The 16,983-nt window shown below is 36.7% G+C and overlaps 1 protein-coding gene across 2 annotated transcripts in view; it reads right to left on the bottom strand.

Annotated features, from left to right (window-relative positions):
* Positions 1–829: 829 nt before the first annotated feature.
* The window catches only part of LOC140639820 (signal recognition particle subunit SRP54), a 60,993-nt gene continuing 44,839 nt past the window's right edge, over positions 830–16,983 (bottom strand). Inside the window, exons 3-6 of one of the 2 annotated variants that reach the window (XM_072838252.1) lie at positions 11,388–11,561; positions 5,034–5,100; positions 3,635–3,732; positions 830–1,529 (exon numbers count right to left, since the gene is read on the bottom strand). In XM_072838252.1, coding sequence (XP_072694353.1) covers positions 1,323–1,529; positions 3,635–3,732; positions 5,034–5,100; positions 11,388–11,561 — 546 coding nt within the window. In that variant the 3' untranslated portion in view covers positions 830–1,322. The remainder of the gene's footprint in view (positions 1,530–3,634; positions 3,733–5,033; positions 5,101–11,387; positions 11,562–16,983) is intronic. The other variant, XM_072838253.1, reaches the window with a different exon arrangement.

Below are 16,983 nucleotides of genomic sequence, written 5' to 3'. Positions count from 1 at the left end.
CCTTCAGATTTCAGTTGAAGAACTTAGCCAAATGTTCATGTTCACTGATAATAGATTTCATAATAGGTCCACTGTACCTATAAGTTTCTTTGAAGCCATATTTTATATAAAAATATTTAAGACTGACAGCTTAATGTTGTTTAGAACAACCTTTAATCTCTGAAAGCTCTAAATCTGTGATTAGGCTTTTAAGAGCAGCATTTCTGAAATATTTCATACATTCTTCCTTACCCACATTTAGTTATAAATCAAAGTCATAAGTCATACAGATCTCTCAAGATTATAAGCATATATTTAGGAATATTTTCAAAGTTAGTTTCATATTATACTTTTGTAAGCTTTGCTCATGGCACAGTGGGCTCTAGAGGCCAAACCTGGGTTAAGTAAACTGTCCACTTTTACTGTTGCTACTTCAAAGAAGAGAATGATTGGAAACCTTACTATGCTACCCTGGACCTTGTACAGTATTGAACAGTATGCCCCTGAAGGGTCAAATCTTCATCTGTCCCTCACCCCACCCACTTCCCTCCCAACTGCTGACCCACAAGAAGCATTCAGGGTCCACTGAATGACAAAATCAGGATGCCATGTGGATAATCACTAGGTGTTACCACTTGAATACAAATACATTAATAAATACATCCTATAACTAGTGTTTTTAACATGTTCAAAGCTAGTTATTTAATTTGAATAACTGCTGGAAAAAAAAGGGTAAGAAACCATTAAAAAATGGAAACCCCCCAAAAAAAGGAAACCCATCTTAGAATTGGTGTTATTATAAACTCAATTACCTTTTCATGAAATATTCTCAAGGAAAGAAAAATCAAAGTGCTTTTATCTTGCTCCTTTTATTATACACTCAGTGAACCATCCTTAGTATGAAATTAATGGTTAGATATATAAATGTAAGACAACATGAGAAATCTAGGGGGGGAAATCCTCATTTTAATCGGAGACTAGGAAAATCAGCTCCAATTAGTCTTAATCAGTAATTTAACTATTTTTTTCTTACAAACACAGCAGACAAGCTTGATAATTTAACTCTTATTTTTGGCAATTAGGGCTCTACAATGTCCTTAGTTTTTTTAAAGAACATTCTAAAACCAAAGCACTAATTTGACACACAGTAAAAGCATAGTACGAATAATCAAATTTCAGATCTGGCTTTTGCTAGATAGAGCCTAAGAATGAAGAAACATTTTTCCCTTTCCAGATAACTTAATAATTTAAAATATAAATAACTGTATTAAGTCCCACTGAATAAAGAATGTGAAAGTTCCTGGTATTATAAAAACCCTAGAATTTGAAGTTTGATAGTCATTCTATGGTGGGACAGAGACTGGGTTTTGTTTGCTTTCCATAATTACTTCACAGTCTCCCTCCATTTCAAAATTGAGATTCACAAATGAACTGGATACCATTGTTTCTGGTTGATCTGTCTGGACAATGGGATCAGCCTGCAGTTTATTCTGCTTATATTGTCTTTCTGCTTCCTCAGGCATCCTGTTTTCCTCTTCTTCTTCTTCTTCCTAAAATAATCAAGAATAATTGAAATATAAATGCCCAAAAGGAACAGTATCTGTTCCCCACTTCAACTGCTTGTGCCTTTTTTTCTAAACTAAAACATTAGTGTCACGTCCAATTCAGTTTGGTCTAATTAAGACAAGACATACATCCCTACCCTGTTCCCAAACTGAAATGGAAACTATGACATATAAAGGAAAGTTTTTTTTTTTAAAGATTTTATTTATTTATGAGCAACACAGCAGAGAGGAGAGAGAGAAAGAGGCAGAGACACAGGCAGAGGGAGAAGCAGGCTCCATGCAGGGAGCCTGATGTGGGACTCGATCCCAGGTCCCCAGGATCAGGCCCTGGGCTGAACGTGGCATTAAACCCCTGAGCCACCCGGGCTGCCCAAGGAAAGTTATTTTTAAAGCATGGTACGGTACTACTTAGATGGGTCCTGAATTAACTTTGACAAAGGTTGTAGCTTTTCAGATTAATTCTAATCTAAATAAAAAATAGCTAAATACTATATCACTTCAATTATAGAGTATCAGCCTATTCAGTGGAATAGGGTGGTCTATTCACTAACTGATATAGTTAATGTTCCCCTAAGCAGCTAGTATATAGGTAAGGCAGTTGCTGCCCTCGAGTTTACAACCTAGGAGGGAAGTAATAACACCTAAAAAAGAATATTAAGACAGAAAGGAATAAGTACAAGAGACTTAGAATAAATAATTTCTAGTTCCAGGGAAGCCTGGGTGACTCAGAGGTTGAGTGTCTGCCTTCAACTCAGGGTGTGATCCAAGGGTCTGGGATCGAGTCCCGCATCAGGCTCCCTGCAAGGAGCCTGCTTCTCCCTCTGCCTATGTCTCTGCTTCTCTCTCTCTCTCTCTCTCTCTCTCTCTCTCTCTCTCTCTCTCTCTCATGAATAAATATTTTAAAAAATTTTCTAGTTCCAGAACTACTAAGTTCATGGAGGAAATGGCAATTGTATTGATCGATGCAGTCTGAGTAGTTAGAGAGTAAGTAACCTGTCAAGAAGATTAATTTAGAGCTTGCTTGAGAGAAAACAAGAAAGACATTTAGGAGCCTGTTACAATAGTCCAAATGAGGTAATGAGGCTCTAAACAAGGCTGGTAGTGTTAAAAACACTCATTTGCTCATAAAACATTTTTGAAACCATATAACAAATACAAAGTCAGCTGCCTTTTCCAGATTCACATCAGCCACTCCCTGGTTGCACTCCACTCCAGTGACAAAGTACCACTCCTGCCACTTTTCCAAATATGCAACTTATCCTCAAGCCTCTACATTTTAGCTAATGTAGCTAAATGTAGTTTTAGCTACATTTGCTTGAAGAATAATAAGAGATGCTAATATTTATTTCATGTTCACTAATATACATTGGGTACTTTCTAAGCATTTTATATATCAACTCATTTAATCCTGAAACAACCCTGAAATCCTGAGCAACCCTGAAAATGGATGCCACACTTTTCCTCATTATAAAGATGAAGGTTAAGTATCTTGCCCAATGATTACAAAATTAGAAGTGGTAGAGTCAAAATTTGAATTCAGACCTTTTGGTTCTTCAGCCTATGCCCTTAAGAGCTAAACTTTTCTCACTCTTTAAGGCTAAATTCATTTCACCCCCACCCTAAGCCCTCACTACATTTGCAGACAAAATTGCCTCACCAGCTGGCCCTCTTACACATTTCTAGTACTCATAATTCTCTGTGCATCAAACCCTCCACTTCTCATATATCTAGTCTACGTGTTCTAAGTAGAGACTGTCCTATTTCCTCATCTGAAAATTGGAATAATAATTCAAAGAGAGATGTATGAAGATTTAAATAAGATAACATATATACAGCACCTTCCATAACACCTAGCACAATGAAATCTAGCTTAGTTTCACACAAAGATCCTAGGGAAATTTCAGGGTTAAAAAATATATAAATTAAAACATCTAACTTGATAAATAAATAACTCTAGAATGAAATGCCTACCCTAAGGGAGCTCTCTTTTGGGCAGCTAGAGAGCATGTATATACATATATGCTCATTACACAACCCACGAAGTCCCCAGTAAACCTAAGTGAATAAAAAAATGTAAAAAGGAGACATACCTCCTTCTTCATCCGGTAATACTCATCAATGGCATATTGGTATTTTGGGGTGCTAATGCCCAAAACAGATGCAATCTTCTCTCCAAGAAAGTCACACACTAAAGACACAAAAGTTAAATGCCTTATACAATTCCATAAACATTTCTTGAGCACTTTCTATGTGCAAGGCACTGCAAGAATAGAAAGTTGCAGTCCCTGCCCTCAGAGAGATTGTGAACATTCAATACATCTCTTCTGTATATTTTCCTTGATATCCTCAAGAGGCACTAGTAGCTCCTTCTGGGTTCCCTAACAATACTCTGTTCATACCTCTAATTATACATGTATCACCATGTATTATAATTATCTATTACATACCTACTTTTTTTCAAGAAAAACATATACTCTTAGAGGTCATCAATGGGCTATAGGGAAGGAATGGCTTGTACTATAACATTCACTGAGTGCTGGCCACATGCCAGGCACTGTGAAAGGTTAGATTCATTCAGAGAGAAAAAAAAAAAGAGAGAAAAAAAAAAAAAAAAGATTCATTCAGAGAGGCTGACAAAGCAGATCCACAATGTAATCCAGGTCTGAATGTAAAGCTCATGTTCTCTTCATTACACCACACTATCTAGTAATATTGAGTGCTTGGTAAATGTGTCTTGAATGAATTATTATTCAAAATTACCTCTACTAAAGAGCAGAAAATGCTAGAAGCTATCCGGGAGTTAAAATTGGAAACAGAGGAAAGCCTTATAATTTAAAACCTATATTTAAAGTTAGCATGAGTAAGTCGTAAGTTGATAATTCATTTCTTTCAAATATGACTTAGTTACAGATCAACTTAAGATATGAAATATTAATGAAATTAAAATATAAATGAATTACATAACTACAGGCTCTAGAATAAATAGTAAAACAGAAAAAGAACAGTATCAGTAGGGAAACCACCTAGCAAAATAGCTAATAGAAAAGGTTCAAAAACATAAAAATTAGGGGCAGCCCTGGTGGCGCAGCGGTTTAGCGCCGCCAGCAGCCAAGGGCGTGATCCTGGAGACCATGGATCGAGTCCCACGTCAGGCTCTCTGCATGGAGCCTGCTTCTCCCTCTGTCTGTGTCTCTGCTTCTGTCTCTGTGTGTGTCTCTATGAATAAATAAAAATCTTAAAAAAAGAAAAGGTTCAAAAACATAAAAATTAATATAAAATAAATAAAGCCATTTCTCAGTTCTTAAAAAAACCCCACAACTTGAAGCTGAAGAATGTTTTAAAGTTAGATTAACATCTTACAATGCTAGAGAACAGAGTGACTAACTCCTTATTGTTTCTCCTTCACTTTGGAAACACTCCATTTGGCAAAGTTCCTGTTCTTAGAGCATATTATAATAGTCATGCAATATTCAAACAGAAAAGTCATACCTGAAAGGGTTGATGTGGCAGCTCGAAGCATATAAAACCATAAGTAGGGGCCCCAGGTAAGTTTTGTCTGCAACGAGAAGTCAAGTTAGGAACATTCATACCTAAACTCATTCTATGTACTTAGGCCAGAATGAAGTAGTTCAAATATTTGGCTGGCACATAGAATATTCCATAGATAATACTATATACTACAATCCAAATAAGAATGTAAGAACTTGATATAAAAAATTCCATAAATACATTTTATATTTGCCCACATAACTACCACCACCTTATTCCTGTGGAATAACCAAGGAAAGCAGCCACCATTAAAATGGAGTTGGTAAGTCATAATCTTGATTATTTATGGGAACTGCAATCTAGGATCTCTTCTCTGGTCTTGCTTTTCTGTCTTCATTGTTCATAAGCACAATATCAGAATATGCAGTAAATAGAAAGGGACCTTAAGATATCATATAGTACAGGGGTGCTGGGTGGCTCAGTTGGTTAAGCATCTGCCTTTGGTTCAGGTCATGGTCTTGGGGTCCTGGGATCGAGCCCCGAGTCAAGCTTCCTGCTAATGGGGTAATATGCTTCTCCCTTTCCCTCTAAACCTATTCTCTACTTGTGTATGTTCTCTCCCTGTGTCAAATAAGTAAGATCTTAGAAAAAAACAAATCATACAGTACAATATACTTATGGTATTGTAAGGAAATTAAGGTTCAGAGAAAGTAAGCAGGATTAAGTAAGAGCCCATAAAATGAACTTTCAATAATGGGAAAATAAGTAGCCAATAAGTTGCAAGGTGAGTTCTTTGTTTAAGGATTAAGAAGGGCCTAGACTGTATAACCCAAGACAAGCTCAGTGTATATATAGTAAAGCAAGACCAATGGCAGAAGGCAATCTATGATGCACAACTCCACTGTTAATCTTGGTCCTGTAATTCCCATAGAATACTTCTGTGAAGCTTGCACACAGATGACAGTTTGCTTCTGTGGATGAAATCAGTAATATAAGCATGCTTCATTAGTCAAATGACAATTATTATTATTAATAGTATTATTATCTTGTTTTCAGGAAGAAGAAAAACAATCAAATTACATAATCTTCTTAGCTTATATATTATGTTCATGATTATAGGGTATTAAAACAGCAAACACAAGACTATCTATAAGCCTGGGTAGATGGGCTAAAGAGAAAAGGGAGTAACACATAAAATTCTTCCCATGAAAAGTAAGGATGCGAATTTCTGTGATCATATTCTTGAAAAGACAGAAGTGAGTTAGCTCCTTAATCTCTATTTACACAAGAATGAGTATCCAAGCAAACAAATACATTCAACTAAAAAAATACTGTATATTTATGACTCCTTCAATCAAACCTACTATATCTTCTATATTCAGAGCTGGAAGTATGTATCTTATGTGGGGATAAGAGTTATTTGAGGGATTCCATTTAAGATACTCTCATCTTACTGAGATGATGTTTACCTTATAGTTTAACAGCAAATGGGACAGTGCAGTAATATAGGGAATGGAACCAGTTTCTGTAACACACGATAATGACAGGGCCAAGAAATTACTTATAAAAGGATTAAACAGGCCTTTTAAGGGAAAGCATATATTTCTCAGTGGACCAATTCTCCTGGGTTTGTTTCTAGACAGAACAATTGCTAATATCCATGCAGTGACTACTAACAAATCAAACCTGCTTCAGAACTGAGTAACTGGATAAAGATCCCTGAAAAACAATCATTATCACACACAATTACACAGAATGAATGTAATGTATAGGGCTCTTTGTTTAGACACTGTTCTTATTGAATCAAAAGGACAGATGACTCAAGAGTCTACATTGGAACCTTGCCATTACTGTTAGCATCACTATCACTATTACCATCAACACTCCAATAATAAGAGAGATGGACTAGATCTTGGTCTTTTTTTTTTTAAGATTTTATTTATTTATTCATGAGAGAGACACACAGAGAGGCTGAGACACAGGCAGAGGGAGAAGCAGGCTCCATGCAAGGAGCCCAATGTGGGACTTGATCCTGGGTCTCCAGGATCACACCCTGGGCTGCAGGCGGCGCTAAACCGCTGCGCCACCGGGGCTGCCCTAGATCTTGGTCTTTAAGACTTCCAGTTTATGGTGCAAACTCAAGCTGATTCATTTTTTTCCTCCAAAAATTTAAGTATCAATCTCTTCCTTAATAATTAAGTATCCACCTCTTCCTTAATAAGAACTATTCAGACTTGCTATCTTTTTTGTTTTTAAATAACTTACTTTTAGACCATAAAAGTATTGCTTATTTGTAGAACACTTAGAAAACTGAGCAAAGTATAAGGAAAATCTAAGTCACCCATTTTCCACCACCTTGATATAATTATCACTAACATTTTAGTATATTTTCCCAGTCTTTTCCTGAGCATGTATGTTTTTACAACATTGTTGTACTTTCTCTATCCTGCTGTTTTTACCATTTACAATATTGGTATTTACCCAAAAGAAATGAAATTAGGATCTCAAAGAGATATTTCCTCTCCCATCTTCACTGTAGCATTATTCACAATAGCCAGGATGTAGAAACAACCTAAATGTCCATTGATGAATGAATGCATGAAGAAAATGTGGCGCGCACGCGCGCGCGCGCACACACACACACACACACACACATATATATAATGGAAAATTCAGTCTTAGAAAAAGGAATCCTACTGTAGGCAACAACGTAGATGAACCTTGAGGATATTATGCTAATAAAATAAGCCAGTTAAAGAAAGACAAATACTGCACAACAGAACATCAATCAGTATTTCTGATCCTGGCCACAAGCCACCTATCATTGAGACTGTTTCACGTGAGTGCAGTTGACAGTTGGGAGCTTCCTTCTTCGTCAGCCTCCATTTATGTAATGGAGGCTCTACCAGGGGCATGGTGCCACTGAGGATACTGGGATAGTTCACTGAGGCAGTGAAAAAAGTAAAAAAGATCTAAGGCTACTGCTCCCCACCTCCACCAAGTACTCAGTACCTAAAGTTGGGCTGTTGCACAGGAACACAACACTGTTCCCATTCTTAACTTCAGATCTCTAAGAGATTTTGTCCAGGAGGAAAAGTAAGCCACAAAATAGCTCCTAATCTCTTCCCAAATGAACTGACTTCATTTGCAACAGACCTGGAAAAATCCAAGCCCAAAGGGTGCTCTCAAAATCAGTGGAGACTGTGGTGAAAGGTAATTGAGAGGAAGTTCTTAGATTCTATGAAGATACAGGCTAAACTATAGGATAGCTAGTTTGTAGCAAAGAACAGGAGGTGGGGAGGAGACAGACTATACTAAAATAATACAGCAGTCACTAAACAAAAAAGCAAATAACAAGATGGGGGGGGGGAGAGAAGGCAAGGGTAATACCCAGAGTTGCAATATAGTGTCTAAAATCCACAAAAAAAATTAAGAGACATACAAAGAAACAGGAGTATGTTCTACACACAGGAAGAAAAGCAGGCAACAGAAACTACCCATGAGTGACTAGATGTTAGATTTAACAGAAGAAACCTCAAAGTAACTTTTATAAGTATGTTCAAAGAACTAAGGAAACCATAATTAAGAAATAAAGGAAGGTATAACAATGTTTCATTGAACAGAGAATACCAAAAGAGATAAAAATTATTAGGAGAGGGATGCCTGGGTGGCTCAATCAGTTAAGCATCTGACTCTTGATTTCAGCTCGGTTCCTGAGATCGAGCCCCACATTGCTGGGCTCCACACTCAGTGAGGAGTCTGTTTCTCTCGCTCTCCCTCTCCCTCTCCCCCTAAAATAAATAAGTAAATCTTTAAAAAAAAAAGTATTAAAAAGAACCAAATGGAAATTCTCAAGTTGAAAAGTGCAATAACCGAAATGAAAAATTCACGGAGAGGCTCAGCCGAACAAAAACTGACAGAAATGAAGGGAATAGACCACTCAATAATAGCTGGAGACTTTGATACCCCATTTTCAATAATAAATAGGGCAACTAGATAGATCAACAGGAAATAGAAGACTTGAAAAATCCTATGAACCAATAGACCTAACAGACATCTACAGAACACTTGACCTAACAACAGAATCTACATTTTTCTCAAATACAAATAGAACATTTTCCAAGAGAGACCGCATACTAGGCCATAAAACAAACTTCAAACTTCAATAGATTTAAAAGGACAAAAATAATACAAGTATGTTCTTCAACAACATGAGGTGAAATTAGAAATCAAGAACAGGGGCACCTGTGTGGTTCAGTGGTTGAGCATCTGCCTTCGGCTCAGGGTGTGATCCCACTCCAGGGCTCGAGTCCCGCATGGGGCTCCCTGTGAGGAGCCTACTTCTCCCTCCGCCTATGTCGCTGCCTCTCTCTGTGTGTCTCTCATGAATAAATAAATAAAATCTTAAAAAGAAAAAAAAGAAATCAAATCCCCACCCAGGTATCCCTCTACCAAACATTTAAATAATACTGGGCAGTCTGGGTGGCTCAGCGGTTTAGCACCACCTTTGGCCCAGGGTGTGATCACTTGTGATCACTTACAAAAGATCACTTGTTATAGGATTTCATTGTACGAAATGTCCATAATAGGGAAATCTATAGACTGTGATTATCAGGAGTTAGAGAAATGAAGGATAAGGAACGATAACTAAAAGGTACTGAGTTTCTTTTGAGGTGATTCAAATGTACTAAAACTGGCTATGGTAATGGTTGTGCACATCTATGAATATAGTAAAAGCCACATCACTGTAACTTTAAATCACTGAATTGTATATGCTATCTGAACTGTATCTCAATTTTTTTTTTAAAGAGTAATCCTTAGTCAAGTAGTAAGGATGCATTTTTTTCTATACAATGCCTTTATTTTTTTAAGATCTTATTTATTTACTATTTATTTGAGAGAGAGAGAGAGAGAGAGAGAGAGAGAGAGTGCATGTGAGTGGGGGGAGGAGCAGAGAGAGAGAGGACAAGCAGACTCTGCACTGAATGTGGAGCCCAACACAGGGCTCAATCCCATGACCCTGACATCATGACCTAAGCCGAAACCAAGAGTCAGATGCCCAAATGAGCCACCAGGCACCCCACTGTGAAATGCTTTTATTATCATTTTCCATGTAATAGAGAGTAACTACTGGGACAATGAATTTTAAAAACAGACAGGTAGACACAAATGTATACAAATAAGAATTAACCACTACAAAGTAATTTAAAAGAAAAATACTTATTCCAATAATTCTCCCAGTGCATGAAACACCTCTATAATACTCTGTATGCATTTGGAAATGTCATCAGAGTATACTGCATGGCCCTTTGAATATATTCTATAGTAGAGACTCTGGATCTGATATTTTTTAATAACCAAAATCTATCAAAAGCCAAATCTGATGAAATACTAGTAATAACCTTTTAAAATCAAACACAAATTAATTATTCTCTATCCTGGTACCCTGGTTTATTTTCCTCATAGCACTTTTCAGTCTGTTAATTATCCTATGTTGCCTGTTTGTCCACTAGCATATAAGAGCAAAAATTTATGTTGCCCATTGCTGTATCATCAGTGCCTAAAACAGTACCTATTAGAAAGTCAGTAAATATTGATCAACTAAATTCTCAAAAGATTACTTAGGGCAACACTCCTTTTTAAGAATGTAGAACTAGTCAGGACGCCTGGGTGGCTCAGCGGTTGAGTGTCTGCCTTAGGCTCAGGGCGTGATCCCAGGATCCGGGATCGAGTCCCACATCAGGCTTCCTGCATGGAACCTGCTTCTTTCTCCCTCTGCCTGTGTCTCTTGTGAATAAATAAATAAAATCCTTAAAAAAAAAAAAAAAAGAATGTGTAGCTAGTCCTATAATTTTAGAGTTTTACCATGTATAACAAATTCTTAAATTTAGCTAATAATGGACATAAGGAACTGTACACTCCTATCTTCCGATCAAAACTTGAGGCAATATAAAAAAGAATTGACAAATTCTGAGTTTTAGGTGGAAACTACTATGGTAGCCTAGTCCTTAATTCAGAGAGACTAGAATTCAAACATTCTGTTTAGTAAGATAAAGCTTTAAAAAACCTAGCCACATGGACAAAGAAATCTGACACTCAGCTATTTTAGACTGAAATTTTAGACTCTGAAATCCAGAAATCTTTCCATCCATATTTGTAAAAATACTATTTTCTACCAAAATCAATGCAGAATTTTATAATCAAAATATTGTTGATTTATACCTCAAAAGACCCCTTCCATTCAATGTTCAAGGAGAAATAAATCAATTTAAAAAACAATTGCCAGTGCCTTCTTAGCGCAGTAGGCAGCATGTCAGTCTCATAAAAAACTATTGAGAAAAGCATCAAACCTACCGGATCAACAGTAGGCAAAACATCTTTCTTCTCTGGGCCATCAACTTCATCTTCATCTGTGCTGTATTCTTCCATTGTTTCACCACTAACAAAGTGGATAACTCTCCTCGGGACTTTCTTCTTCTTTCCTATGACTCCCAGTTCTACATTTTCAAAGCCTCTTTCACTATTCATCTAATGTCAATAATGAGATAATGAGTTTCAAGTGAGGTTAATTTTCTTTCATATGGCAAAAAAAAAAGTATTGGTCACTTTATTTTAGGGACTAAAGAAACATAAACCATTCCTTAAACTTTTTCTTTTTTAAAAAATATATACACACATAAGAGTATCAATAACATGAATGTAGAGCTCAATGAATAATAAAGCGAACATCTGCATACTCACTACTGAGGGTAAAAAATAAAATTTAACCCATTAAACTGTTTTGAAGTCAACAGCTAAGAAATCAAGCATCATACTTCAAGTCATAGCAATTCTGGTGCTATATAATGTGTGAAGATACTCAGGACATCAATCATTTTAAAAAATAATGCTAATTACAGATTGTGTAATATCAAAGGAAAATCATACAGATGCACAAATACATATATTAGAGACATAAGATAACATGTCATGACAGGGAACTCTCCTAAATCTTTGGATTTGGGCTTAGCTATGTGTGGACTAAACAAAACCAGTTCAACTTAACTTTGCATCTCTCCTTCTCTCAAAACAGGAGTTCCAAAATAAAATCACTTTTAAGCCCACATGGTACCAAAATAAGCAAACTATATAGGCAAAGTAGACCCTGTGGAGAAAGTATCCCTAATGAAGGCATTCAAACTGAAAAAAATGTTTTAAAGCACTGTGCTGTCCAAATAAAACTCATTTGTAGATCAAATGTGGAAAGCAAGCCATAAGTGTTCTATCTCTGAACTTTCAGATTTCTTAGTCAATAATGCATAGGTGACAACAGAATTTTCCTGATAGTAAAAAGATTTTACAAGTTTTAGTACAATAATCTATGAATTCTAATTACATCCAAATTTCATTCCTAGGGAAACACTAATTTTACCTCACATATATACCCATGTTCCCAACTCAGGGTAAATGCATACTGTGGGAGAGGACAAAGAGCTTCTCACTGTCATCTTGCCTCAAGTTTAAACTCCTAAGAAAGTCTTTATTTCACCTCCTTTCTAGAATACTTCAAAAAGGCACAGTACAACTGTGAAGAAAATTCCGGCAAGTATTACTCCTAGGGATACGTACTCAGGCAGAGGAGGAAGTACAGGTAAGGGAGTAGTCAAGGGGGTCTGTTATTCCTTTTTGTATTTTGTTGTTTTTGCTGAGAATATGTTCATCTATTACTGATAGAATTTTAAAACTAAACCAAAGTGATACAGGACTATAAGACTGCCACGATTGGAGTTCATATTGGTGAGATTTTCTAGGATGGTCCAGAGTTCAAAAATTTCATCCTCTATAAGGATTCTTACATTTGTAGATATGACCAAACAACTTAAACCCACAAATGTTGTTCAACCAATAAGATAGTTCTTTGAGCTGCTGTTGCAAAGATAGAATTATACTGATAAAGACAGCGCAACTAGAATTGCCCAGTTATGCAAATATAAGTAACTTCATTTTTGTATCATATCCCCCTTAAACTTCTAAGTCCCGTCTTAGAAAATATATATGACTCTTTGTTCTTCACTTCCCAAAGGTAAGTTTAGTCATTCAGGTATATCCAACCTAAAAAACACACACATTTGCTCCATGACACATGAGGACATGACTGACATCAACTATAACTGCTGTATAGAGAAGTGAGATCATAAAAACCTCAACAGCATGGGCTACCAATGGCTTAACCTGAAAAAAAAAAAAAAAAAAAGCCATAATTCTCCCTTGCCTGCCTTGAGGGTTCACATACATCCTGGCCTTTATTAGAGGAAGACCAGCCCATTTACAATGTCCACAAACAAAATGGACAACAAATGGTCCATCAAGTTCACCTGATCCCTAAGCATGGCGAGCCATTCCTACCCAATCTCACTTTTCCCCTTTGAATAAAATTTGGTTTATGGTTGTTTTGACATCAACATTTCCTTTTGAACCATTACCTAGCTCTGTGGATCCCTTTACAAGCAAGAGAAAGTCAAAGCAGTTGAAGTAGATCTCCAGTCGTCACACTATCTGGATGGATCTAATGCCAAAGCAACAGTTCCAGTCAGTGAATAGAGCTGAGACCTTTCAAGGTTCATCACTATGACCACCCCAATTAGAGCAGGAAGCAGCTTCTTGCTACTACTTCTAGCGATTTTTCACTGGCTCAATTTTTCCTTTCTTAAGCAAAGGCAAAGGAGAAAGACTGTCTCTCATGGACTCAACTATTTTACCATCCTTAGACAACTTTAAAGAGTCAAAACATTTCAGCTGGGTCCTAACAATTGGTATAAACTTAGCTACTATTTCCATTAACTCTGACTCTTGGCTATATTATTTCCAATTTTTTTTTAAAACCTACAGAGGTGAAATATGATTCATATTTTTCATTCCAATGCCAAAGTTAGTTAATTTAAACAAAACTTTGAGTAACAGTCTCTACACATAATATAGAATTTAAATTGGTATTTTATTTGCTCTAGTAACATTTTGTATAAAGATTTTTTTAAAAAGATTTTATTCATTTATTCATGAGAGACACAGAGAGAGAGGTAGAGACACAGGCAGAGGGAGAAGCAGGTTCCATGTAGGGGGCCTGATGTGGGACTCGATCCCAGGACTCCAGGATCAGGCCCTGGGCTGAAGGCAGACGCTCAACAGCTGAGCCACCCAAGGATCCCATATAAAGATTTTTATTAGAGACTTTTACTTAAGGGCTTTCTTTTAAAAATTTAATATTAATTTTTAATACAGTAAAACCCAAGTTTTAGGTTTATCCTCTTAAACAGGAGTAAGCAAACTTTTTCTTAGAAAAAGGAAAAGCCAGATGGTAAATATTCTAGACTTTGAAGGCCCTACAGCTTCTTTCACAACTACTCAACTATGTGAAAGCAGCCAAGGGCAATATATAATAAATAGGTATAGCTGTGTTCAAATAAAACTTTATATAAACAAGTGGCTGGTGGGCCATAGTCTATAGTTCTGTCAACCCCTCATCTTAAGGAACCAGGCTGGCAAGCAAAAAAATCTGTGAAAGGCAATCTATGGCATGTGATTCCAACCTCTACTTAGGGAATAAGAAGGGAGGAACAGTGAAGGGAGGCACTGATGAATAAAACCAACCAGAAAATTAATTTCGTAAAAAATTTCTGACAATTTATAAATGAAAGTTATTCTCTGACTTTTGAAAATGTTTTTTTACAGATAAACAATAAAATTCTTAGTAAGAAAAATTTCATTGTCAATATTACAAATTTCATTTTAACAAATTCCAAAGATCTAAAAAAACTTCCTAACACCAGGAAATTAATATGCGCATTGTCAATTCACATTTTATCAAATTTTATGGTTAATCACCAGACTGAACTATGTTTATCTGGTTCCTCAAGGCCTGATTTCAATGGCAATCTTCTTTTTATATAGTTTCATAGCACCAAGAACTTCTTTAAAACATGTACTACACATCATGGATTTTATTCTGTATCACCTTCCCCAACTAGGTAGTTGGCAGCATAGGCATAGGCATAGTGTGTATCCTTCACTGCTATATCCTATAGCCTATAGTTCCTGGTACATCATAAGTTCTTGGTAGCAGAGCTGCTATATAAATGAGTACTTACATTTTAACTACTTCAGTAATACTGAGGCTCAGATTTGGGTTAAAAGTCTAGTCAGGGAATTTTCCTGATAAAATGTCACAACAGGTGAATAGCCTGGTTTGAGGTGAAATTCTAAACAGAGCCAAGCTCCTATTTCTTACTCCTTTCCTTACACTACACTTGGAATTTCTCAGTTCTGACAAACCGATGAAGGACAGCAAGCTCTCCCTCCATCGAAGTCCCCACCTCACTGGCCTTTTCTCTTACTGTTCTCAAAAGCATTGGTCTGGGGTCCCAGAGATGTTTCTGCTTCAGGAATGTGAGTGAGAGAGCAAAAAGGGAAAGTTAGAAAATAGTCTGTATAGTAGGAACCCATTTGTGTTTAATACAAAAGAAGAGATTATATATGCATAGGAAACCCGAGAATAATTACAACACAAACTTCCCATGAATATGACATACTGGTGATGGGAGTACTCCTGTGACATTCTACTTTCTCTTCAACAGCTTCCTTTACTGTTTAGTTTTTCAACCAAGAATATGAAAATAACCTAATATCACTAAAACAGAGCTCTCTTCAAATAATATTTAGCTGGTAAATCAATACAGGTATGTTTACTTTGCTATTAGAGCCATTCAAACCTTGAAGCAGTGGTTGAAAACAATTACAGTAACAGAATGAAAAATCACATGGAAAATACACCCAGCACTTAAAGGTCCATCCCGTTCATACGTACCTATCAGCAACAGGTCTCAACTGAAAATGAAAAGTGGCTCTCTAATCAATTAGTGTTTCCACTGAATTGCTTCTTGCTGGTTATTTTCCTTAAGCAGTAGAAAACCAAAAAATTCCTTATAAAAACTAGCACGTGGAAAAAGTTTTTGTTCATGCAACTGCATCTTATACTACAACAGCTCTACTCACATTCAGGCACTATTGCCTTAGGAATCTGTAGTTTGGGGCGAATGTCTTACTAACATTCTGGTGGTCTCAAAAATGAAGCGAATACAAAAGCTTCATTTTCACTGAATGTGGAAAGGCTTCTACATAGGAGCAACTCAAGTTTTTTTGTTTTTTGTTTTTTTTTAAACTCAAGTTTTAAATGGCCCAAATTGTATACTCCTGAGCTGGTTTCAGCTAAAGCAATTACTTACATTAGTTTTACTTGGCCAAAGATCCTCCACTATTACTTTAGACTACCAAATGCAAAACAAAGCAAACCTCCGAACGTTACCTAACCCTCTAAACTCATGCGGTCCAACGCAGCAACCACAAGCCACAGGTGGCTAACGAGCCCTTGAAATGAGGATAGTTCAAACTGAGATGCGCAGTAGGTGTAACACACACAGGATTTCTAAGACTTGTACCAAAGAGACTGTAAAATAATTGTTAAATTTCACATTAATTACGTATTGAAGATTTTGTTAAATATTAACACACAATAAAATCCATTTTTTTCTATTTTTAAAATTTTGTATTTAAAATTCAATTTGCCAACATATAGTATTAAAAAAGTAAAATCTTATTTTTAAAAATACGGCTACTCGAAAATGTACAATTTACAGTGTGACTCCCATCACGTTTCTGTTGGGCAGCTCCGAGCCTTTGCTACCTCGCGGGTGAAATGGGGATAACGCCCACATCATGCAGAAGTTATTAGGATTAAGTGAAATAAAGCCTGTAAACGCTCAGCACATAGTTGCTACCAGCTAACCAAAGGGCACAAGCCAAGTCAGGCGCTTGCACCCCGAGAGGCTGAGAAGTGTCTGAAGCCGCCGTCACCTGGGGGGACACGCCTTCCTCCTCCCGCTCGCAGACCCGAAGCCGGAATAGCTGCCGGGAAGCC

This window comes from Canis lupus, chromosome 9 (assembly GCF_048164855.1).
Source record: "Canis lupus baileyi chromosome 9, mCanLup2.hap1, whole genome shotgun sequence".
In the NCBI taxonomy this organism is placed as follows: domain Eukaryota; kingdom Metazoa; phylum Chordata; class Mammalia; order Carnivora; family Canidae; genus Canis; species Canis lupus.
Note: the sequence above shows the minus strand (reverse complement) of the source record. Positions and strands in the feature narration are given on the sequence as shown.